Source organism: Phodopus roborovskii, unplaced genomic scaffold, assembly GCF_943737965.1.
Source record: "Phodopus roborovskii unplaced genomic scaffold, PHOROB, whole genome shotgun sequence".
Taxonomy (NCBI): domain Eukaryota; kingdom Metazoa; phylum Chordata; class Mammalia; order Rodentia; family Cricetidae; genus Phodopus; species Phodopus roborovskii.
The window spans coordinates 55,692,220-55,716,689 of record NW_026126511.1 but is presented as its reverse complement, the minus strand read 5'-3'; the positions used below and the strand labels follow the sequence as shown (position 1 = coordinate 55,716,689).

General features: G+C 46.5%; 1 protein-coding gene across 1 annotated transcript; it reads right to left on the bottom strand.

The window, feature by feature from the left end:
- Positions 1–245: 245 nt before the first annotated feature.
- On the bottom strand, positions 246–23,731 carry Gja3 (gap junction protein alpha 3). Its single transcript, XM_051195784.1, has 2 exons — positions 23,667–23,731; positions 246–1,550 (listed from the first exon to the last, which is right to left on the bottom strand). The coding sequence occupies exon 2, from the start codon at positions 1,531–1,533 to the stop codon at positions 280–282; it is 1,254 nt and encodes a 417-aa protein (XP_051051741.1). The 5' UTR covers positions 1,534–1,550; positions 23,667–23,731; the 3' UTR covers positions 246–279.
- Between the last annotated feature and the right edge of the window lie 739 nt (positions 23,732–24,470).

Below are 24,470 nucleotides of genomic sequence, written 5' to 3'. Positions count from 1 at the left end.
ACGAACAACCCTGCCCGCTCTCAATCTCACATATGCTGGAGTCATCCCCACTATATCCCACAGCGGTAAGACCAGCAAGCATTAAAGCAGACACCTGACTAAGCTTGCTCCATATTTGCCAGTCTCCAGAGCTGTCCATCTCTCTCTCTCTCTCTCTCTCTCTCTCTCTCTCTCTCTCTCTCTCTCTCTCTCTCCCTCCCTGTTGATTTGAAATGCATTTTGGTTTTGGTTACTAAGGGGGAAAGGGAAGGTTTACAAAGCTATCTGGGGAGACAGTGGCTAGATAGCCAAGTCACCAGGTCTGGCCCGCCCGCTGCTGGCCTTGCTGGACCTTCCTGGGTCCAGGAGGACTAAAGGTGGGGAGTGCATCTCCACTGTGGTGGGCAAGGCCTGCTCTCCCTCCTCTGGGGTCACCACCAAGGCACTCTCCTCCAAGCTGCTGCCACTGCTGTCTGTGAGCCCCTTGCGACCCTCAGGGCTGGATGCTGCTGAAGAGGCCTTGCTGGCTGGAGTCTGCTGCTCAGCTATTCTGCTGGCCCAGTTCTGCTCTGTGATTAGATGGTGGCCATTGCAGTGCTTGACAGGGTGGCCTCTGTCTTGTGCATCGCTCAGGGTTACCACTGTGAAGTCTGCTGCTGGTGGTGGGGCCTCAGGGAACCCTGTGGCCCTTACCTGTGCTGGGGGACAGGCAGGGTGCATGTAGAAAGATGGGAACCCAATGGAGGCGCTGGGCGGGCAAGAGCTGGAGGCCTGGGGGAGGGGGTCCAAGGGCTTGTGTCTGGTTTCTGAGGCATCTGGGCTGAAATGGTTGGTAACCCCCTGCTTGAGCTTCTTCCAGCCCAGGTGGTAAATCTCCAGCATGTTGAGCACCAGTGACGCACAGGCCACAGCCAGCATGAAGATGACGAAGATGGTCTTCTCTGTTGGCCTAGAGATGAAGCAGTCTACTGTGTTGGGGCAGGGCCAGCGGTCACAGCGGTAAAGTGGCTGCAGCTGGAAGCCATACAGAAAGTACTGGCCTGCTATGAAGCCCACCTCAAAGAGCGTCTTGAAGATGATGTTGAAGACATAGGTCCGCAGCAGCGCACCTGCAATGCGCACCTTACCACGGTCATCACGGAGTGGCGGGTCCCTTGGACTCGCTGTACGCATTGGCTCGCGACCATGGCCATGCTGAGGGTTGTCTCTTCTCAGCAGCTCCTCCTCCCGCTCTCTCTTCTTCTCCTCCATGCGCACGATGTGCAGCACGTGGCCCAGATAGATGAGGGTGGGCGTGGATACGAAGATGATCTGCAGCGCCCAGAAGCGGATGTGTGAGATGGGGAAGGCACGGTCGTAGCAAACGTTCTCGCAGCCAGGCTGCTGTGTGTTGCAGGTGAAGTCCGACTGCTCGTCGCCCCACACCTCCTCAGCTGCCGCCCCCAGCACTAGGATGCGGAAGATGAACAGCACTGTCAGCCACACCTTGCCAATGACTGTGGAATGCTCCTGTGCATTCTCCAGCAGCCGCCCCAGGAAGCTCCAGTCGCCCATCGCTCCCAACAGCTAACCTGCAAGGGGAATATGGCTGTTATTACTGGGGAGAGCAAGACAGCGCAGCAGCATCAGGGCAGCGTTGCTGTCCGCCCTCAGTAGCTGTAGGTCCCACTAACGAAGCAAGTGGGAACCTCGGGTGAAGCCACATGCCTGTAATCCCAGAACCAGGGAGCCTGAGCTACACAGAAAGACCTTGTATTATTATTGCTGTTGTTGTTATTGCTCAGTGGTAAAACCATGCTAATAATTTGAGTTGGATCCTGGCAATTCACTTAGAAGAAACAACTTCTGAAAGTTGTCCTCTGACCCCTACCCACTGGCCATGGTACATGTGCACCTGCATTCACACACATCATACATATGCACACACAATAATAGTAATAAATAATTTGAACGTATTTGGTGGTTGTAATTTTTCTATATTTGCATTTTGTTGTCATTATCCCCTAAACAACACAGTATGGCAACAATTTCCATAGTGTTTACATTGTGTTAGTTATCATCAATCATCCAGAGATGATTACAGTATGCAGAGGGATTCATTTTATAGAAGGGAACTGAACATTGGTGAATTTTGGACTCTATGGAGTCTGGGAGCCAATCCCCATGGACACCGAGTAACAATTATGGCTACTACTCAGCAGGCTTCACAGTAGGCAATGGCTGGCATAAGTAACTTAAAGACCTCCTGATCCCTCATTTCAGGGATGTGGAAGTCGGGGCAAACGGAAAGAGAAATGAGTCCTCTGCCTCTAATTCTGTGTCCCCTTCTCTCAAGAATGCCTCTGCATCGAACTGGGGGACCTAGCTCAACTCCAAGTGGGGGACCTCTGCCTTTCTGTAGCCATGGCAGCCATCCAAACTTCTGCCTTGTGGATCACATTATCATTCTCCTTACCAACGTTCTTTGTAATGCTGAATCTTAAATAGAAGACTTTCTCATACCAGATAGATGGTAGCTTTAAGAAAAAGTACAGTGACACTACTCAGAAGGCTAAGGAAGTTCAGAATCACCTGGTCTACCTAACCAGTTCCAGCCAGCTAAGGCTCATGTCAACACCTGTCTCAAAACAAACAAACAAACAAACAAACAAACAAAAATACTGATTATCATTCTACCTAATGACATTGTTGGCCAAAAGCTCTCACTAAACATTCTTTGTTCAAAAGAAAACCAAGAGGCTTAGAATGGGGTGGGATGTGTTGGCAAACACCTTAACCTTAGCACTTGATAGATGCAGAGAGAGGGTCAGAAGTTCCAGATCATCCTTGGCTACATACAACATTTGTGGTCAGCTTGAGATATGTGGGGCCTTTTTTAAAAACATAAAATAAATACAAATAAGCACAGGAAAAGATACATTCTCAGCAAAGGTGATGGCTCCCAGCTTCTTCACCAGTGTTAAAAATCACTGGATGCTCAACAGTGTGGGCTTTGCATAGAACCCATGACACCCTCCGTACACTCCAAGGCATCTCTGGCCAGCAAATCACACTTGATACCATATAATGCTACACAAATAGTGGCTGTGGTGGTTAATCTTCACTGTCAACTTGTCCAGATATAGAATCACCTAGGAGTTGGGTGAGACCCATTTCTGGGTATATCTGAGGGTATTCCAGAGAAGATGAACTGTGTGGGTAAGACCCACTGGGTGTGGACAACAACATCCAATGGGTTGGGGTCTGGAGAGAGCGAAAAAAGTGTAAGTGAGAAGGCACTGGAACACGGGTTTTAGTGTGAGCCACTTTGCTCTTTCATGCCCCCCCTATCATGATGGACTGGACCTTCTGAAACCAGGAGATAAATACTAGTTATCATCCTATTGTCACTGCATTGTTTAGGGGGAAAAAAAACAAGGAAAAATCCCTCTGGTTGCCTCAGTCAGTTAGGAGTTGGGACTGACTGCAGTATTAAACTGGGACGTCCAAGGCCACCATGAAGAAGAAACAACTGAGAAAGGATAAATTTTCTCACCATTTCAATAATTAACAGACAATCTAAAATCACCTCACCTATCATGTATAAAATCTATGTGGTCCTCTCAGAAGACCAAACTGGATACTTAGGCAACACTGGACAGCCATGGCCAGGGGCTCACCGGGGTCAGAGCACTGCTGGTTGCTCAAGAAGTACCCAGAGATGGCTGTCCGTGGGTTCCTCGTTAAGACCAAGGCTCCATCCAACAGAGTAAGGTCTGTAGCAACTAATCACTCAATAGCATTAGTGAACACACAGCATGTTTCCAGTGCTGTGTTGGTAAGCTGGGGTTCAGTAAGAGACCCAGTTTGAAAACATGTGGACAGTAACAGTGGAAGACATCTAAGGACTTTAGCCTCCCTCCCATGTACATGTATATGCATATAAAATACTAATTTATTCAATTAAAAATATATTTGGATTGGGGAGTTTGCCCAGTGGTTAAGGATGCAAGTTTGATTCCAAGCATGTACTCGGCAACACAAACCCATCTGTAACTACAGTCCCTTTGTACACAGACATGCATGCAGACAAAACACTCATGCACATAAAAAAAAATAAAATGAATAAATCTAAAACTTTAAAAATTTATTTATTTGCATGGAAGTCAGAAAAGAATTCACAGGAATCTGTTTTCTCTTTCCAGCCTCTAGGCTGCAGGATCAAACTCAGGTAGTCCAGCTTGGCAGCAAGTCTCTTTACCCTCAGAACCATCTTTTAAAAAATATTTTCTAAGGTTAATTTTATTATATATGTATCAAAGTTTTGCCTGCATGTCTGTGCACCACATGCATACATGGTGCCTTCAGAGATCAGGAAAGGACAGCAAATGCTCTGGAACTGGAGTTACAGATGGTTGTGAGCCATCATGTGGATGCTGGGAACAGAATCTAGGTCCTCTGCAAGAACAAGTGCTCCTAGTAGCCAAACCGTCTTACAGCCTCAGTTCTAATCCTTCTGAATCAGCTTGGAATTAAATAAAATTCCACTTACTAACAACAGTCCAAAGAAGCAGCTAATTGTTAACTCCACACCTGATTGTAACGTTTGCTTACTGGGCTAAGACCAAGGATAAAGTCTTACTCTATAAATTCTCCACTCTCCTGGTCCTTGTTGTGGCATGCATTTGCTCTGCATGCTCTTAGAAGTTACAACATTATACTTGGAAGACTTAAATGACTATATATGAAGCAGCCACTTTCCTTCCTGATAGACATCAGGGCACCTTTCTAGCCTCCATTTACTTCTCTTCCAGTTAGACCTAAATCTACTCATCCCTCAGCTGATAGGAGAGGCTATCAGTTGCCCAAGGTTATCAGGAATGTGCTTTGCCATGGTTTCAATAAGATTCAAGCGTTAGAGGTGTGGTTCCCAAAAAGCCATGGGACCTTTAAGGGTGGAGCCTAATTCAAGTGCTTAGTTCACTGAAGGCATGGTCATCAAAGACAGTGTGGGGCTACTCTGTCTCTCCCTTAGTCTTATTTACTGTTGGCATAGGTGCAACACACACACACCCACCCACCCACCCACGCCACACACACACAGGTTCTCTACCATAACTATTGCAGGGAGAGAGGGACAGGGCAGGGAAAAGAAAGTGGGGGCCCACAGAGCTGAACTCATGCCAGTGTTTGTCACTGAGCCTTTAACAATGCCAGCTCTTTATTAGCACTTTGAGTCAGGTCTGTGTCACAAGAGGAACTGTGTCACAGTTCTGACTTGTGCCTCAACCCTTCTGCCACTCTTCCTGGGGTTCCCTGAGATTGTGACATACAAGTAAGAATGTAGGTAGCACTGTACAAAGCCATGGTAGTATGTGGTGGGGCTCCCTGGCCATAGTCCAGGGCCCACTAAATTCCTGTAACCCCTACAACTGCAGACTGGCCTCTATGTGTAGTTTCTCCAGGGCCCAGCCTGTGGACCTGTCCTGGCCTCCTACCCTCCTGGGCAGGCCCACACCTTGCTCCTTGCTGTCCTAGGATACCACAGCTTCCAGTCTCAAGTCTACCAGACTACTAAAGACTCTGTCCCCTTTAGTCCCATTCCTGAGAGTGTAGCAGGCTCACACACTCTCCCTTAAGACATCTACAGTAGAACTGGGGGCAAACAGTTCTAGAAATAGCTAAGGAGAGGCCAGTATACATGTTTAACAACTCTTCCAGATGCTCATATCCCAGAATCACCCTCTGTTTGCTAGCAAACATTGACAAGATGTGTTAGCACCATAGGCCTTGGGTCTCCTTACACAAGCTAATGGCACAGAGGGAAGGAAGGGATTTCTCTGCTTTGAATAGACTGGATACTGCTGCTGGCCTTTCCCTGTAGGCCATGGCCCCTGTGTGTGAGATGACCTCATAGTAAGGAACTGCTCCACCCCAGATGCTTGTCATATGCACCTGTTGAGGAACATGAATAGCCCAATAACTATTTTCCACTGGGAAGTCAGTGGAGGAAAGGCTTATTGGCAGGGTGGAGTGGGGGAGCTGGCTGCACTGTCTGTCACTCTGTGCTGGCTGGGTCCTCTCCAGAAGAGCCAACAGCTCCAGGTACTCCCAACAGATGAGTACATGATCCTGTGCAACACACTATGGGAGAATAATGGTGTGTCACCAAGTGTAGTGTGTGCTGGCAGTGGCCACAGTTCACCAAGTCGTGGAGAGAGGCCAGATCTCAAGCACTGTGTATGCAGAAGTGACTCCTGATGGGAAGGAATTCAGTAACGTATCAGACACCATGGCACACCTTTGACTGCCAGAGAAGTCCTCTGGGATCCTCAGGATGAATGCTGTATGGTGCTGATGAGAGGGACAGCTGGAAACATATGCCTACTAATAGACGGCAGGTAAACGAATGAAAGGAGCTTGGTGGCTGCTGCAGCTGACACGGTGATCTGGTCAACCCAGTGTCTACTCTCATGTCTCTGGTCTGCTTCTGACAGGCTGGAGAGGTACACCCTACACCCTTGTTCTTTGCCCTCCCAACAAGCCAGAGGGAACTAAAATCTGTGTGTGAAGATGGAGAATTCTGGGAACTTCTTTAAATTGGGCTCTCTTTTCTTTTTTAAAAAAAAATAACAATTTATTTTAGTTTTAAGTGTGTATGTGGGGTGTGTGTGTGTGTGTGTGTGTGTTGTGTGGTTATGTATGGTTGTCTAGAGAGTTCAGACAAAGGTATTCATATTCCCTAGAGGTGTAGCTATAGGCTGTTATGAGCCACTGGCTCAATGAGGGTGCTGGGAACTCTGACCCTACCAAGATCAGCATGTGTTTTAACTGTTGAGTGTCACTCCAACCAGGGCTGGCTTTCTAAGAAAAGAATATTCCACATACTGAAGGTTCCAAGTTGAGCACAGATATGATGCTTGGAACTGGGCAGCCACCTTGCAAGCATGAGTCAGTGAGCCTGAAGGAGAGTCAAGGAAGTACAAAGGCCATCTGCTATCATAGTGTCATATGCTGTGACATTGTGAAGCTGCTTCCAGGGTTTTTATAATCAGAGGAAAACCACTATTTCTTCAAGTTATATCTTTTTTCTTATTTTTAGAAAAAAACCAATCCTATCTGACATATTATCTTCAATTCCTAACAGAGTAAGGCGGCATAAATGGAGAATTATGGTTTATTCATAATTACTGAAAAAAATTCACATGATCTCTAACTACTGAAATGCATACTACTATTAATTAAACATAATTTTTAAGTGTATTAATGACACAAAGAAACACTGATGCTGTCTGTAATAATAGATGACAAAAGTCTCACATAGCACAACAGTCTGATACGGCTGCTCCACACACACTCAAATATGCTCACCAAGAAGGGAAGGGCCAATACTGAAGGACTTACAGTTCTGATAATAGAGTAGTTTTTCTTTTCTTTTTCTTTTTTTTTTTTTTTTTTTTTTTTTTTACTTTTCAGACACTTGTGAATTTTCCATACAATAAGTCACATTTATTACCACACAATTCAGCATTTCTAAATGGCGATCTACACAGTGAGACTTTGTCTCACAAAACAAAGAAGATCTGGGGTGAAAGCTCCTGCTCAGAGTAAAGGGCTTGTCTTGCAAACACAAGGACCTGAGTTCAATCCCCAGAGCCCATGGAAATGGCAGGTGTAATGGCACCCATGCTTAAAATCCCAGTCCTGCAGAGGCAGAGACAGGAGAATGCTTGGAGCTCATTGGCCAGCCAGCCAGTCAAGTCTACCTGGTGAGCTGCAAGCTAATGAGAAACCTTGCCTCGAAGGAAGTAGATAGCATTCCTTTTTTTCCCCCAATACAGGGTTTCTCTGTGTGTAGCCCTGGCTGTCCTAGAACTCACTGTGTAGACCAGGCTGGCCTGGAACTACCGGAATCCATCAGCCTCTGCCTCCCAAATGCTGGCATTAAAGGCATGTGCCATCACCACCTGGCTAATTGATAGCATTCCTAAGGATGACACCAAGGTTACCCTTTTGGCTTCCACACACGAGAGATCAAATTGGGCCACATACACACACAAGTATGTGTGGCCACATACACACGAGCACAACTGTACACACATGAACATGCACACAACTCAACTATAATAACAAAAGTAAAAAAACAAACCAACCTGGGCAGAGTGGCTCTTGCCTCTAATTCTAGCACTTGGGAGGTTGGTATAGGAGGATTGCTATGAGTTTGAGGTCATCCTGGGCTACATAGTAAGGTCTGGGCTAGCCACGACCAAAGTGAGACCTTGTGTTAAAACATCAAGATATAGCCAGGTGGCGGTGGCACACACCTTTGATCTTGGTACTCGGGAGGCACAGACAGGTGAATCTCTGTGATTTTGAGGCCAGCCTGGTCTCCTGAGCAAGTTCCAGGACAGCTTCCAAAGCTACAGAGAAACTCTGTGTTGAAAAACCCAAACTAAGCCTCCATCCAAAAAAAGAAAAAGAAAAACAAACAAAAAAAAAACCAAAACAACAAAATGACATCAAGATGCACAAACAAGCAAATGGCTTATGACCATGTTTGTTTTCTCAAGTTCTAGTTTCCAAACAACCAGCTGTCTCCTCTAGTGTCTGTTCCCTCTGGCACTTTAACTGTATCTGTGATGAGCAGACAAAAGACAAACCATGCACTCTGCACACCCACTGTGGGAGCTGAGGTCACGGAGGCCCACCATCCTCAGAGGTGTGGATGAACAAAGGTCGAGATGAGACCTGTTGTCCCTATGCCAGTCTCCCACAGGGGACAGTACTAGAGAGAGAGCAATTTCCAAGCTACTTCAATCCTCAAGGGCAAGGCATGTCCCAGACAACCCCTGCTGACCTCTCCATACTGCACTCCTTGTGAGGAGTTGGTTTTGTTTGGCAAAATGCATGTGTGATGCAAAACTTAACCACAGGGCTGACCATCTATTTGGAAGACTAATTGTCTAGATCTAGGCTAGAACCAAATAGATGCCCCTAGAGCAGGAGTGGCCTTCATCTCCTGCACCACCTCCTTCGGGTGGTTCCAGATGGCACAAAGGGGTTCTGGAGACATCTTATTCATACCACTTAAAAATTATTATTGTTTTATTTTATGAGCATTGGTGTTTTTGCCTGTTTTGTCTACATGAGAGTGTCAGGTCCAGAACTGGTTGTGAGCTGCCATGTGGGTGCTGGGAATTGAACTCTGGACCTCTGGAAGAGCAGCTGGTGCTCTTAACTGTTGAGCCATCTTTCCAGTCACATTCACAGCACTTTTTAACATCAGTTAGACAGCAGCCTCTGAAGGGATGGGTGGGGCTGACTTGACAAGACAGCTGGGGTCACAGAGCAGCTTGCAGCAGGGCAAGGTTCACTGGGGCAAATGAACCCTGCTGGAAAAGGGTGCTAGGTGTTCATGGGGTGTTGGGAGGTTGCGGGAGACGGTATGAGGGGACTTGCTGGATGGTTCTCACAATAACTCAGGCAGGTCCCTCGAAGGAACTGTGGGACTCCAAAGGAAGCCCAAGCTTATTCTCTTTATAATGGGAACTGCTTGATTCTGGGAGGCGCTTACAGTTTAATGACAGGAAACTGTACCCGGCATTGTAATAGCAGTTCAAACAGTCACATGCTGCTTAGCAACATTGTGGTGACTGACAGAATGCCAAAACACAGGGTCCTATAAGATTGCATTGCCTGGTGATGAGACCATTGCTTTAGTTTGTATATAAACTCTGCAGTCATACTATGACAAAAATCAGCCTGTGGCAGTTCTCAGAGTAGGCTCTTGCACAGGTGGGACACAGGTGGAACTTATCTACAACATGGTAGGCAGTGGGGCTACATATTGCTTGGATGTGATATTTATATCTGTGAAATGACACCTGATCTACTCAGTACATCTTAATTGAAAAACTAAGTACTGGAGGCAGAAATCTCAGGAGTTGAATACCAACCTGGGCTACTTGGAGAGTCTGAGGCTAGCCTGAGGAACCTCAATTTTTTTAGGGTGGGATGGTTTTTCGAGACAGGGTTTCTCTGTGTAGCTTTGGAGCCTGCCCTGGAACTCCACTTGTAGACCTGGCTAGCCTCGAACTCATAGCAATCGGTCAGGCCTCCAAAGTGCTGGAATTAAAGGCATGCACCACCAACACCCACAAAAGAATGAACATAGTGAATCAATTTTTAAATTCTGTGACCTAATTTTTTTTCAAGACTTTCCTGGAACTGGCTCTGTAGACCAGGGTGGCCTTGAACTCACAGAGATCTGCCTGCCTCCTGAATACCAGGATTAAAGGTGTGGGCCATGACCCCATGACCGCTAAATTGTTTACTGCTACGATGTGCTGCAAACGACAGCAGCCCCTTATCCTTCCTTATACCATTGAGCACCAAACAGGTTTTAGGTTTCCAGGTCTTCTGACGCTCCCATGCTGCTTGGCAGCTCTTTCCAACTGTTACATGGTTTTCCCTGGGACCTCTGGGATGTGTTGGTTTTCCTGTCAGATCAAATGGTGGCTATTTACTACAGTAGGGGCAGCCTGGGGCTCACTCCTGAACATGGGTTTGTTGGACATGGTCACAGTGTAAGACACAGCACATCTTTTAAGATCTGTCTGATGGAGGTGAGGCGGTACACACCTGCAATGTCCTGTAATTGTTGCATCCAGGATGATGACTAGGGGGTGGGTCTGACGTTTAGAAACAAAGTAGAGAAAGACAAAAAGAAACACAGGAAGGGAAACAAGAGAAAGAAGAAAGAGAATTTAAAAAGGTATCTTTTAAAATTTTTATTTTATGTATATGAGTATTGTTTGCATCCTGGCTAGTTTTATGTCAACTTGACACAAGCTATATCACTAAAAGGAGGGAGCCTTAATTGAGAAAATGCACCCCATAAGATTGGGTTATAGTCAAGTCCAGGGGCATTTTCTTAATTAGTGATCAATGGGGGAGGGCCCAGCCCATTGTGGATGGTGTCATCCCGGGGCTAGTGGTCCTAGGTTCTATAAGAAAGCAGGCTTAGCAAGCCATGAGGAGCAAGCCAGCATGCAGTACCTCTCCATGGCCTCTGCATCAGCGCTCCTGCCTCCAGATTCCTGTCCTGACTTACTCTTTCTTCACCAAGTTGCTTTTGGTCATTGTATTTCATCACAGCAATAGAAACCCTAACTCCAGGGTTTGGAATATTGCCTCTGGATAGAAGAGAGCAAAGTCAAAGGAGAAATGAGTGTGATCTGGTACAATGGCACCAGATCTGTGGTTAGGAAACCGTTAACTTTCATAGCTGTTTGTGTCGAGAGCCTGACTGTGGACCCACTCTGCCCGCTGCAGACTTTCGTCCAGAGTGGGTACAAATGAAGGAGCAACTGGGCTACTCTGAGATGAAAAATAGGTGAGAAGTGGTGTTCAAGAAAGAAAGAGCCCCAGACAGCTGGCAAGGACGCAGAGTGGCAATCCGAGGGGGCTCCCACAAAAGGACAAAGGGACAAAACAGACAGGAAAGGAATCAAAAGGGACTATCTTCTGAGGACACACAGAACAAGATGTGTGTCTGAGTCAAGTCAGGGAAGGCATTAAGGGTGAATCTCAAAGCTTGGCCGGCCTGCAGAGATCACAGGGCCTTCAGAGAAGAAAAACCGTTTCGCTGGGATGCTGAATAGAGTCTGGAAGGAAAATGAAGGCTTTGGCTCCGTGGTGGCCTGGGTTAAAGGTCACATTTGGGAGGCAATGAGGCCACAGGCAAGAGAAAGCTAAGTGACACCTAACTCTGTAAAGCCATATGCTCTAACGAGAAGGTACTCTACCCGCATTACTGAGTGTTTTCCAGGGGTGGCCCTGTGCTGCATAACATTCCTAGCAACATGGACTGAAGACTATGGCACTCCAGAACCACTGCAGTGTCTACACGGCAGTGTCAGAGCCAACCAAGGACATGCAAAGAATGTTGCTGATTGAAGGGCCTGAGACCTGGTGGGGCAGTAGCACTTGAGATGGATGGGTGGGGCAAAGTTCTAAGACAGACTAGTGATGGGTGTTGTCTGGGTTGCAGGCCAGATGAGGGCCTCCAGAGAAGTCACTGCATGTGGATTTGAAAGGCCTTGAAATCTGTGTTCTGAGAAACTGTTTTCCATTCCATTGTACTTTGTTTCTTGTCATTATTTCCCTTCAGTCTTGTAGAAAAGTTACTTCACAAACTTCTTTCCTTTTTCTTCTCTCCCCCTCTCCTCTCTTTTCTCTTCTTTGTGTCTTCCTTTTCTGCTTACATTGGGTGAGCTGGCTGAGGCAGGGCTGGAGAGCTCACCCAGGTGGTGACAATGAGGGAAAGATGGCAGGCTGACCAACACAGCCACCACCAGGCCCAGAACCAGGACTATGAGGTAGCCCACCCCAACACTCACCCATCTATGAACTGTTGGAGCATGTGAAGGGGACAAACCTACAGATCCAAAGCTTCAGGATCTCCATGACACCGGACAGCAGGACATCCAAGAGGAATCCCAGTGAGAGTCTACCATCAACACAGTGTAGCAGAAGCCAGAAGCCTCGAACCAGACCAATGACTCATTGCAACGAACACAAGTAGAGATGAGTGAACCAAAGGGTATGTGTGACTCGCTGGGCCACACTACAGCTTCCATGACGACGAGGTCTTTCCATTTGATTTGTTTGCTTGGTTTTGGTTTTACTCTTAAATTTTGGTGGGGGGCAGGCTGCAAGGGCAAAGGGCAGAAGCAAGGGAACAGGTTGCTGAGTGGGATCGGGATGTAAAATGTGAAATTCACAAGGAATCAATAAAAAGTTTATTTTGTTTTGATTTTAAAGGCTCTACTCTGCAGCTCAGGCTGACCTCAGACTCATAATTCTCCTCCTGCTGAGTAGCTGAGAATGTAGTAGCTTAAAAGTGGTCAGGCATCTCCTGCAGTGTCTAGTGTCAAAATGGGGCTAGCAGGTGGCACAGGGACCTGGGAGGGGCTTGAGGGTAAAGGGACACTGGGGAACACCGCTGCTGATTCAGAAGTCAGCAAAGTGCTGGGGGCCAGCAGAGCAGAGGGTTTTGATGAGTGGTATGTCAACATTTTTCAGAGAGCTCAGCATGGATGAAGCAAAGAGCCTTTGATCTCAGCAGAAGGAGGCTACCCATAGTCCTCAAATGACCAGTCTAGCAGGAAGGTAGGGACAGGGCGTCTAATCAAGGGGTTAAAAGGCCACAGGCATGGTAAGTGGGACATGGGGAAAAGAGGGCTTGCTTAATAAACACACAATTAAAGGAGGAGTCAGCTCAGTCACAGACAAGGTCTGGGCCCCACTGGAGGGGTTTCTAAGCTATGGAAGCCATGGATGTAGGAAGTCAGAGCATAAAGTCAATAGGAACAAGGAGAATGAGGGTACCAGGAGCCTCTGCCCCAACAGCAGTGGAGAGAGCAAGTGTGAGAAGAAGCCTTCCCTGAAGTGTTGACAAGACTCATGTCAGTGAGGTCAAAGAGGTCGTCTCAGGGCAGGCCTCGGTTCCCCAGACGATGAGTCTTCAATGAGGGCAGAGGGAGGAAACAAAGTTCTACCTTCTTCTCATACTCAGAGGCTGAAGCCACAAGCAACAGCCAGAAACAGAGGGCGGGCACAGGGGCCCATGTAGCCAGAGGGGCAAGACAGTAAAGCAAGAACATTGTGGAAATCAGACAGAGGGCCTCAGCTGCAGGGCAGAGCACCCCAGCAGTGACAGAGTACACTTCCAGGCCCTAAGCAAGAGGGTACAGCAAGCCAGTAGGGGCCAGGCTGTAGCAGGGGGACAGGCACCCGGTTCTCACTTACGGAAACATGAACACCTCTGAGGAGTTGAACAGAGTGACAATTTGCCTAGAACACTACCGTGAGCCCCCCCCCCAGCTTGTCCTCAATGTCCTAGAGGGGAGCACAGAACCTTAGAGGGCCTCTAATGAGGACCCCTGCTGCCATCTATAGAGGCCACTCCCTACAGGACAGGTGGTGGGACAGCTGAGCTCGCCTGATCACACTCATGAGACATGCTGGGAACTGGAGAGGACCAGGGAGGAGAATGGAGTTCATACCTCCAACTAGAGAAACAAACATGCTCTCCACCAAGGTGGGCCATTGGCGGAGGGACAAGTAAGGGAGACCAGGGAAATCGTGGGTTCTATTTGGGACACATGAAGTTTGAAATGCCTGAGATGGGCGAGTGTCCAAGTCTGAGGTCCCATCTGGGAGTTGCCACCAAGCAGAAGGTATTTAAAACCCTCAAGCTGGGTGTGGTAGCACACTCATGTAACCCAGCACTCTAGAGACTAAAGGAGATTAAAAGTTCCAGATCACCCTGGGATATATGGGGAGATCCTATCTTTAAAAAAAAAAATTCACAGTAAATGTAAATAAATAAATGAAAATTTCAGAGTTCATGGAGGTCACACAGGGAAGGAGAAGTAAGGTGGCTGGCTGGCATCTGAGTCTGGAGCAAACTGACATCTGCAGGGTGACAGCAGGGGACCTGAAAGGCAGCTGACTGCAAGTCCTCACGTTTTTCAAAATGTTTGTTTATTATGTGTCTGAGTATTCTGTATGCACGCATACACATCAAGTGTGTGATTGGTACCCTTGAAGGTCAGAAGAGGTGTCAGATCCCCTGGGACTGGAGTTACAGATAGTTGTGAGCCACCATGTGCTGGGAGTTGAACCCTGGTCCTCTGGAAGAGCAACAGTGTTCTTAACCATTAAGCCTTAGGAAATGCAAACTCTGCTAAGACCCCAGAGTGGTATCAGTGCCAAAAGATTTAATGTGTAGCATTCCTTATTACCTTTTACAATAGTATCTTAACCGATTTTGTTAGTCAGAGGTAATATAATCTGGGGTGGGGTTAGGAAATTCAATTTTGCATGAAGTGTATGTGATGGTCTGGAATGTCACTGAGTGGAGCTTTAAGGGTCCTATAAGACATATCGTTTCATGTTCAATTAGTAATGTCTGCCTGGGTTTGAAAGATGGAAGGGTGGTTCAAGAAGTAATTTTTGCTGCTCTTGATTTGGGACATACTCCAAGGGACCTGATGGGCTGAACTTGTCACAAATATGATCTAGTGATAAATGGGCTGATCTAGTGAACTCTTTAGTCATGGAAAATGGAAAGATTTTCCCACTAACTTCTTGTATCCAAGTTTTCATTCTTGAGACAGCATAGTTGGCCTTCTAGACTCATGGATAGGAAATAGTTTATAAACTATGTCTATAATACACAGACATCTTTGTCATGATTTCCCAAATCACACATTATGGTGATGACTGTTTACACAGCATTGATATAGGTTGGGTACTAGAAGTCATCCAGAGATGGTTCAAGGCACATGAACAGAATGTGTGTGAAGGCAACATGGCACACATTGAGTATCATGGACTTCAGTAAGGCGCCTGGGTCCTGGAACCCATCCCCAGTGGATACCCAGGGATGACGACACCTGATATCTGGCATAGGACTCCCAGCCTTGTTCTCCAAATTTGTTTATTATTTCTGACCTTTTATTTCTTCAGTATGAAATTTGAACACAGCATGTCAGTTCCACAAAAATCCAAATTACACTTTCAAATGGAAACACATCAAATTTGTATTTGAGCTGAAATCAGCTCCTCACCGTGTCACTCTCCACAGCAAGCACAATTGTTCTCTGATGACACAGAAATTCTCTGATAACCACTCCTTGCACTTTAGACCTTGACCTAGAAGGGATTGCACTTACTTTATTGTTGGCTTTATTTCTAGATGCTTGAGAAGTGGTCTACAATTTGTTGTTTTTCTAAATAGCTTTAAATTTTCCTGGTTGGCTACCATCAGTATTGTGGAGTGTGTACTGTTGGTTTGTTTTGGGCAGTGCTGCGGAGGCCACCCAGGGCTTTACATTGCCTGGCAAACACTTTCACACCCAGCCTAGCTGCTCTTATTGTATACTAATCTTGTATCCAGCAGTCTGTTAGGGATTCCTGAGCAGAGCTAGCGGGCGATCACTTTGGGTTTGCTGTGTGGCCATCACTCAACTTACCTGCTATTAAACATAGATTGTTTCCTTCCTAAGTCTTCCTGCTATTTGCTTGATACCATGTCAGCCTTTGAGCTCAGATTTGCCTGGAGCTTGTGATTCTCCTGCCTCAGTCTTTTCCCCTTCATTTTTTAAGCGCTCTCTCTCTCTCTCTCTCTCTCTCTCTCTCTCTCTCTCTCTCTCTCTCTCTCTGTGTGTGTGTGTGTGTGTGTGTGTGTGTGTGTATGATTTACCTGTATGTATGTTTGAGTACGCCTAATGCCCAAGGAGGCCAGAAGGGCGTCCGGTGCTCTGAACTGTTGAGCTGGAACCACAGCCGTGAACCACAACATCCAGCTTCCTGTTACTTCTTTCTCATGCTTTTGTCGTCGTTGTTGTTGTCGAGTAGACAAGGTGGCATGGTTACAGCTACTAGTTTCTGACTTCAACACAAGTGCTGTGAACGCGTTATCGTGTTTTCCCTTTTTGAGACGTGGTCACTTGTCTCAACTCACTATGTAGTTGAGGCTAGCTCTGAACTTCTGATCCTGCTTTTTACGCTCTGAGTGCTGGGATCCCAGGTGCGCACTAGCATTGCCAGTGCACACCTGTCTTTAATTTCACCAGATGTCCATTTTTACCAGGTGAAGGAGCTTCTGGTCTTGGCTGGCACAGACCTGTGCTACCCTTTGTTTTCTATGCCATCACTGAGCACTACACTTAATAGAGCATTTTTTCCCCTGAATATGTTTGAGTTTTAGCTGGTGATCCCTGTGGAGGTGTCTTCTTGATGACTTACGTTTAATATTCAAGAAAACTCTATATCCTATTATTTTATTTTAGATTTACTTATTCATATCTTAGATGGACCAATGTTTGCAATATTTTGGCATATGTTAGTAAGCCTGAGAGGTTAAATTCTCTGAATTTTTTCATGTAAGAAAGTCTCTTTCAGGAGTTTTGGAGTAATGTCTTTTCCTGAGGGAGATGGCAGGAAAATCTGAATAGACCCCACTCCATTAATAGCTCTTGACATGTGTAGGGGTTTTTTGTTTTTGTTTTCTGAGACAGGGTTTCTCTGTGTAACAGGTCTGGCTGTCCTGGAGCTCTCTCTGTACACCAGACTGGCCTCAAACACACAGAGATCATCCAGAGTGCTGGCATTAAAGTTTCTCAAATTAATTTTGCCTTCAGAAAAAATCCACTTCCTGTACATTTTAAATTCATTAACAAATTACCTGTAGCATTAGCTTACAATTTCTAAACTTAGTGGTGGCAGCCATGATGGAGCACACCTTTAATCCTGGCACTCAGGAGACAGTCAGGTGGATCTCTGTGAGTTCAAGCATAGCCTGGTCTACATAGCAGGTTCCAGGCCAGCAAAGGTTATGTAGTGAGACTCTGTCTCAAAAAACAAAAAACAAAAACAAAAAAACAAAAAAAAACCACACACAAAACAAGAAAACAAACAAACAAAAATCTGGGTGGTGGTGGTACACATCTTTAATCTCAGCCCTTGGGAGGCAGAGGCAGGAGGATCTCTGTAAATTTGAGGCCAGTCTGCTCTACAGAGTGAGTTCCAGGACAGCTAGGCTTACACTGAGAAACCCTGTCTCAATAAACCAAACCAACCAAACCAAACCAAACCAAACAAACAAACAAAAATCAACCACCAAAAGCAGCCAACATCAACAACAATAAAAAACTAAACTCAATGTTACTTGTACTGAGGTTCATATTTTAAAATGACAAGTCTTTCTGAAGGGTTTTATTTTTTTATTTATTTTTGATTTTGGTTTTGTTTTGTTTCTTTAGAGCCAACTTTGGTACCCTTAAAAAGAATGAGGAGTGAGTAGATGCCAATTTTAGTACTTACCAGTGTTACTGTAGAATATTTGTTTACTAAAGGGCATCCTTTATGTTAGTGTAAAGTATTTATTATTAGTTCCAGCTGTCTCTAGCTATTATTTTAAGTGAAAAAAATGCATGTTCTTTATCAAACTTACACTCCTTTTTAAGACTTTAGAAAAATTATGTGTCTGTGTCTATGTGTATCTGTGCGTGAGTGCAGGTGTGTGGGCACCAGATGAGGGCTTAGGATCCCCTGGAACTGGATTTTTGGGCAGCCATGCCTGACTGGGTGCTGAGAACTGAGCTTTGGTCCTCTACAGAAGTACAAACTGTCACATATGAACCATCTTCCCAGCCCCTTCACTGTGTAGCCCTTGAAGGCCTTGAACTTGTGTCAATTCTCCAGCCTCCTGAGTGCTACCCCTCCTGGGCTTTTACTCAACTTTTAAATGCTCCCATGCTCTCCAGGGAAAGGCCATTCTCTACCAGAATTTATGATGTAGTAAAATTATAAACAGCTCTCTCTCCATGTCTCGATTGGTAGTTCCCAAGCACTGTCAGAATATCACTCTTTAAAAAAAGATTTATTTTATGTGTGAGCGCTCTAGCTGCATGCTTGACTTTCTGTCAGAAGAGGGCATCAGATCCTACCATAGATGCTTGTGAGCCACCATGTGGTTGCTGGGAATTGAACTTAGGACCTCTGGAACAGCAAGCAGCCAGTGCTCTTAATCACTGAAGCAACCATCTCTCCAGCTGAGCCACCTCTCCAGCCCCAGAATAACATTGGCCTCCCTCACCTCGTGGTACACCAGCTAAGTCCTCAACCCCTGAGCTCTATCCTGGCCCTGAAGACACACTTCTAGTCTGTGTGCACTGCTTGTGAGATAAGAACACAGAGGAAGTACTTAGAACAGTATGCGCCATCTGTGTTCTCATCTTGCTTCTTAGATTCCTGCCATGTGGGGCTCTTGCTCAGTTGCCTGAGGAGTTGATGGTCTTGAGTAGATGCCCAGCTAAGTACAGGAATCATGGGATGACACTTCATCTCTCAGCAGGAACTGTGAATCAGTTTCCTTTTTTGACCTATTGGAATTTAAAGGCCTAGTGAGAACGATTTCAATCTTACTTTATTATAAGTAACTGTGTGTGTGTGTGTGTGTGTGTCCCAGGACAGCCTTCCCTGACAGAACATGGCATGCTTATGGCCATACCTGGCCTTTTATTTTTGATGTGGGTGTTGGGTAACTGAACTCTGGTCTTCATGCTTGCATGGCTGAGCTACTGCTCTATGGTCCTGCCTGGCACTTTTACACAGGGTCTAGGTATTAAGTCTCATGCTTGCAAGGCAAGTGCTTGACTGGATGGCCTCTCCAGCCTCCATTTGACTTCTTGAGACAAGGTCTGACTATGCTGTTCAGTCTGGCTTTGAACTCCTGTGCTGGTGCAGTCCTGTACCTCAGCCTCCCTAGTAGCTGGGACTGCAGGGGCACCACCGTCACACCTGGTTGCAATGAAAGCTAACTTTAATTTGTAGGTAATGGAAACATGTGTTCACTTCAATAGGAAGGCCTTGGGGCTGGAGAGATGGCTGAGTGATTGACAGCACTTGTTGCTCTGCAGAGGAAGGGGTGAGGGTTCCTAGAGTCTACATGGTGACTTACAACCATCCACAATTCCAATTCCAGGGCATCTGGTGCCCTCTTCTGACCTCCAAGGGCACCAGGCATGAATGTGTAATGCACATATATACACATTCAGACAAAGCACGTACACATATTTTTAAAAATTGTTTAAAAAACAATACACTTACATTTTATTAATTTTTTGAGATATTTGAATAGAATAAATATTCTCTCTGGAAATAATCTTTGAGTGGCTCTTTTGCAGAGTTCCAAAATTGACAGAATGCAAGCAACTGGCCAAGCCTTGGGATGCCACTAGAAGATGGTGACAGCTTCCAAGGTTTGCATATCACACTGGATCCTCTGCCATCCAGGCCCCCACCCCACCCCACCCTGGTCAACTCTCTAGTTCCTCTGCAGGTTACTAAATAGCACTGAAATTCTTTTAAATGACTTCTGTGAAAGATTCACAAGACCCAATAGAATTGTCACTTAGCAAAGTGTTTTGCTAAACATCATTTGTTAATTTTAATGGACTCATTTCAACTTCTTCCGAGTGTAATACCTGAATAATGAAAATGATTACCTTCAAGTGAAATGGGACTTACAACACTCTACTTTCTAAGGGATGGTTTGGGCAAGGGTATATTGCAGCAAAAGAAACTATAGAAGGCTGGAAAGATGGCTCAGTGATTTAAGAGCACTGGCTCTTCCAGAGGACCCAGGTTCAATTCCCTACAACCACACAGCATATCACACTTGTCCGTAACTCTAGTTCCAGGGTTTCTGACACCTTTGCACAGATATACATGTAGGCGAAATACCAATGAACACAAAATAAAAATTGATTATATAAAAAGAAATTATGGGATGCTTTAACATAGTAGAGATCTCAACAGGCTGTTGGTATGCCTAAAACATCTAAGTCAGGCAGCCTGTGCAGCTTTTCTATCACTGTACCTGGTGTATGAAAATAGCCCTGTGGCACCAAGAGCCTGGGAAGTGTCTGGTTGGTCTTCCTTATTTTCAGACCAAGAACTGGAAGCCCTGAGAGAGTACTGAGATTTGCCTAAAGTTTCACAGCCCATAATGCCAACGCCAGCAAGAAGCCTCACTTGCTACTCTTTGTCACAGTCCCCTTCCACATGCCTTTGAGGGGGTAAGCAGCAGGTACACTTCTCAAGTCCCAGCAGCTGGCCTTAGACATCATATCACATTCTACATGCTTCAACAAGTATGTTAAGACAGACAGGTTACATTGTAAGCTTTTGCTCATGAAGAGTGTCTAAAAGGGGACATTTCCAGCTTCCACCAAAGTCCCTGGGGCCTGGTGAGATATGGCTGAGCAGTTAAAACCCTTGCTGAACAAGCCTGGTCACCCACTTTCAGTCACTGGACTCTACATAAAGTTAGGAGGACAGCACCAACTCTTGGGTCTGGTCCTTTTACTCCATATGTGCTGTAACACATGCCTGAGCCCAAACACACACACACACACACACACACACACACACACACACACACACACACACTCCCTAAAAAGAATTAAGGACAGTCAGTCCAGTGACCTCATTCATCATATCACTGGAAACATCATTTTAAATGCAAATAATCCAAATATTTCTACTCGTAGTGAACAAAACCTATACCTAGATAGTTATAGAATGTTATTTTCCACTTTTTAAAGAACAGAAACTGCATGTTAAAATGTGTTTGTTTTCATCTTAAATTGGCCCATCATGGAGCCTAGGCTATCCTCAGACTCATGGCAATCTTCCTGCCATAGCTTCCCAAGTGCTGGAATTATAAGGTGTGAGACACTACACCCAGCTAAAGATTCATTTTTAAGTTAACAAGAAACAGATTTTCATGAATAAGACTAGAATTAATTTATGGAGACAACGGTGGACCAAAGAAAAAAATAAGCAGTTTTCATATTTAACACCATTAGTTTGTAAATGGTTTAAATAAACCACTAATTCTTCAAATAAAAGAATGAAGTACATGAATCAGGCATGACTGCACAGGACTTTAATCCAGCACTCAGAAGGCTAAGGCAGGCAGACCTCTGTTAGTTTGAAGTCAGCCTTGTCTACATAGGAGGTTAAGGAGGTTCTAGACAATCCAGAACTACATAATGAAACTCACCCCCCCCCAAACCCAACAAAAACGAAGAATAAAATACACCGGTATGAAAACAACTCTCTGCAATTATTCATACTTTTGAAGCTGTGGCAGCTTTTTAAAAGCCAGCTGCAGGCTGCTAATCTAATTACCATAATGGAAAATTTCCCACCCTGTAACAATGAAAGTGTAGCTGAAACTTTATTTTCTTGCCTTTATGCGTTATAAGAAAACCACAGATTGTTTTCATAGACACACATGTGCTACAGCCCCACAAACGATGACAGTGTATGTTTCTCTCTCCAGGAAGCATCAAATGTAGATGAGTGTGAGCACTCATCTATATGTACTGAGAGCAAGTGTGCTCCTCACATTGGTTTGCAGAGGACAGAAGAGGCAGGTGTGGGGAAAACAGATAGGAATATACACCCTGACTGCCTAGTCCTGGGGACTAGCAGGGCAAACCAGAGTGACAGACAGACACAGGTGAGTCAAGCCACCAGCTGAATTTGGCTGGTTTCTTCACACCCAGATCCTGGGGCCAGGCTTTCTGCACAGGTGAAACCCTCCCCAGGCCTTTCGGTCCTCACACATGTCGGCAAGCTATGAATGTGTTTATTAATGTACTGTAGGACTGGGAAATGGTGAAAGTAGATACTGTACTGCGCCTGTGTGTCCTATGTACTTTTAAGCATGTGTTCAAGCAAGGGAGGCTGTAGTCCCAATTTTCCACATGAGCCAGGCAGCCAACAGTGGCCATGAGAAAGTTTCACACCCATATTATGTCATTTAACTATGCAAAACAAACACAAGAACCTAAAATAATATCATTCGTGGAAATTGGTCAAAATTCTTTCCTTACTGGCAAAGAGCTAGTTTTTGTTTCCTGCCATTTTTTAAATTGTGCCACTTCCAGCCATGTGCTGGTCAGCAAACTGCACTGTTTGTCCCCACAGGACCATTGTGTGTGTGTGTGTGTGTGTGTGTGTGTGTGTGTGTGTGTGTGTGTGTGTGTACCGAGTCACACTACTGGGCAGAGCATTGCCCTGGCTTGATGCTTATCTCAACAGAGGCCAAACTGCTGAGACAGGGAAGTTTGTGCCAACTTAGCTCATTTTTACTTTGAACACACTGGTATTTAGAAAAGTCCCTCCCTTACTCCACTTTAATCTTTCCATGTTTGTCTTGCAATATATTTCACGGCACCACAGGCAGGCAGTCTGGGAAGTGATGCACAGTTAACAAATCTCTGTAGTTTTTAATTCTAAGGGAGAGGCAATGCCCAATTCACCTCCTTGTTGTTAAATGGCACATTTGGAAGGTATCTTGATAAAATGAAAATTGGAGTGCTGACGTCCCTTCTACAAATATTCAGGAACCGAGACGGCTGACCAGGAGGGTGAATTCCAGCCTCCAGTGTGAAGAGTGGACGGAAAGCAAACAGCTGCCCAGCCACTGCAGTTTACGGTTACTACACATCTCTTAATTAAAGGATCATTGTAGAGTGCTAAGTGCACTCTTCTGTACATTCATCACACGTGGGCATCATCACCACGCGTTTGCGTACAGATCAAGAAGCCGGGTCACGATACTAATAACTAAAGTATTAAAGAAGAAAAAATTAACTTCAAAAAAATGCCTTAGAAGAAAGGTGAGCCCACCTTGTTTGTCTTCAATCCAAACACTACGAATGCCCAAGGACACTTGCTGGCTACTGCCTGCAGCTGGGGTGTCTGCTAAAATGACCTTAGGATTCCTGCCCAAACAGGGGGCATCCTTGCTTTCTCCAGCCCAAGGGCATACTACCTCAAGGAAAACCATCTCGACCTAGCCTTGGCCATCCATCAAGGAGAGCAGGCGCTCGCTCAGCCTAGGTCTATAGGAGCCTAGCAGGAAGAGCAAAGTTTATCAAAGTCTCCCGAGGCTCAGCTCCCTAGCCCAGCGGCGCCCCGCAACTATACTAAGGATCGCGAAAGCCTCCCATGGTCGGGGCGCCAGCAGGCCTGGCCCAGGGCGGCACTGCTCGGTCCGGCCGCCCCGGGTGTTACTGGGTCCCTAGTGTGGCCCTGGGACGCCCAGTCCATCTTACCCCGCTCTGCCGCGGCGGCACCGTCGCTCCTCACCCAGTGGGGCTCAGCCTGCTCTGAAAAGGAGCCCTCTTCACTCGTGCGGCGCCCCTTCCCACCAGCGCCCCGCGCCAGGGTCCAGCCTCTCCGCCCCGGCCGCCATCCCCACCGCCTCAGTAGGCGCCGCACTTGGTGCGCCCCAAGCCGCGGCCCCGCCGCCCGCCACGCCCTCGCCACCACCCACCGGGCTGGCCTCGCCTCCCTGCCCCCGCCTCGCGCAGGCCACGCCCCCGTGCGCCCCTTGCCCTGGCCTTTCCTGAATAGCAGGGACCTGCGCCCTTCTGCGCGCCCGCATCCTCTGGAGACATCTGCATCCCACTGCGCACTACGCGCGCTCCTCATCCAGGCTCCTGCAGCTCAGCTGATCCCCTGGAGGAGTAGGACCCGGCCCCCGGCCGCAGGCACCCCAGGAGTAGAGAGCCGGGAGCGAGGCACGAGCTGCTGTCAGGGTGGTCTGGGTGCTCCGCGCATGGGCGTCGGTCGCACCCTGGTGTTGCCTTGTGGGGAGCCCCGGCCAGCCGGAATCCGGTCTCTGCCTGGCGGGTAGAGCCACCCCCGCGGGCAACAAGCTATAAATAGCGGCAGCCAGCCTGCTTCGAGGCGGACACAAATTAGCAGATAGCTCCACGGATTCTAATTTGTTAAAATAACTCGTCCCAAGGCGCTTGAAACTTGACATGGCCTGAAGTGTTGGGGAAGATGTCCCTGCGGGTAACTTGTTCCAACTGGTCTTGGGAATGAGATGCCAGAGTGTGGTCCAGCTAGTG

Coding starts and splice junctions, on each gene's coding strand:
- Gja3 (XM_051195784.1), bottom strand. CDS start 1,533: ATGGGCGACTGGAGCTTCCTGGGGCGGCTGCTGGAGAATGCACAGGAG.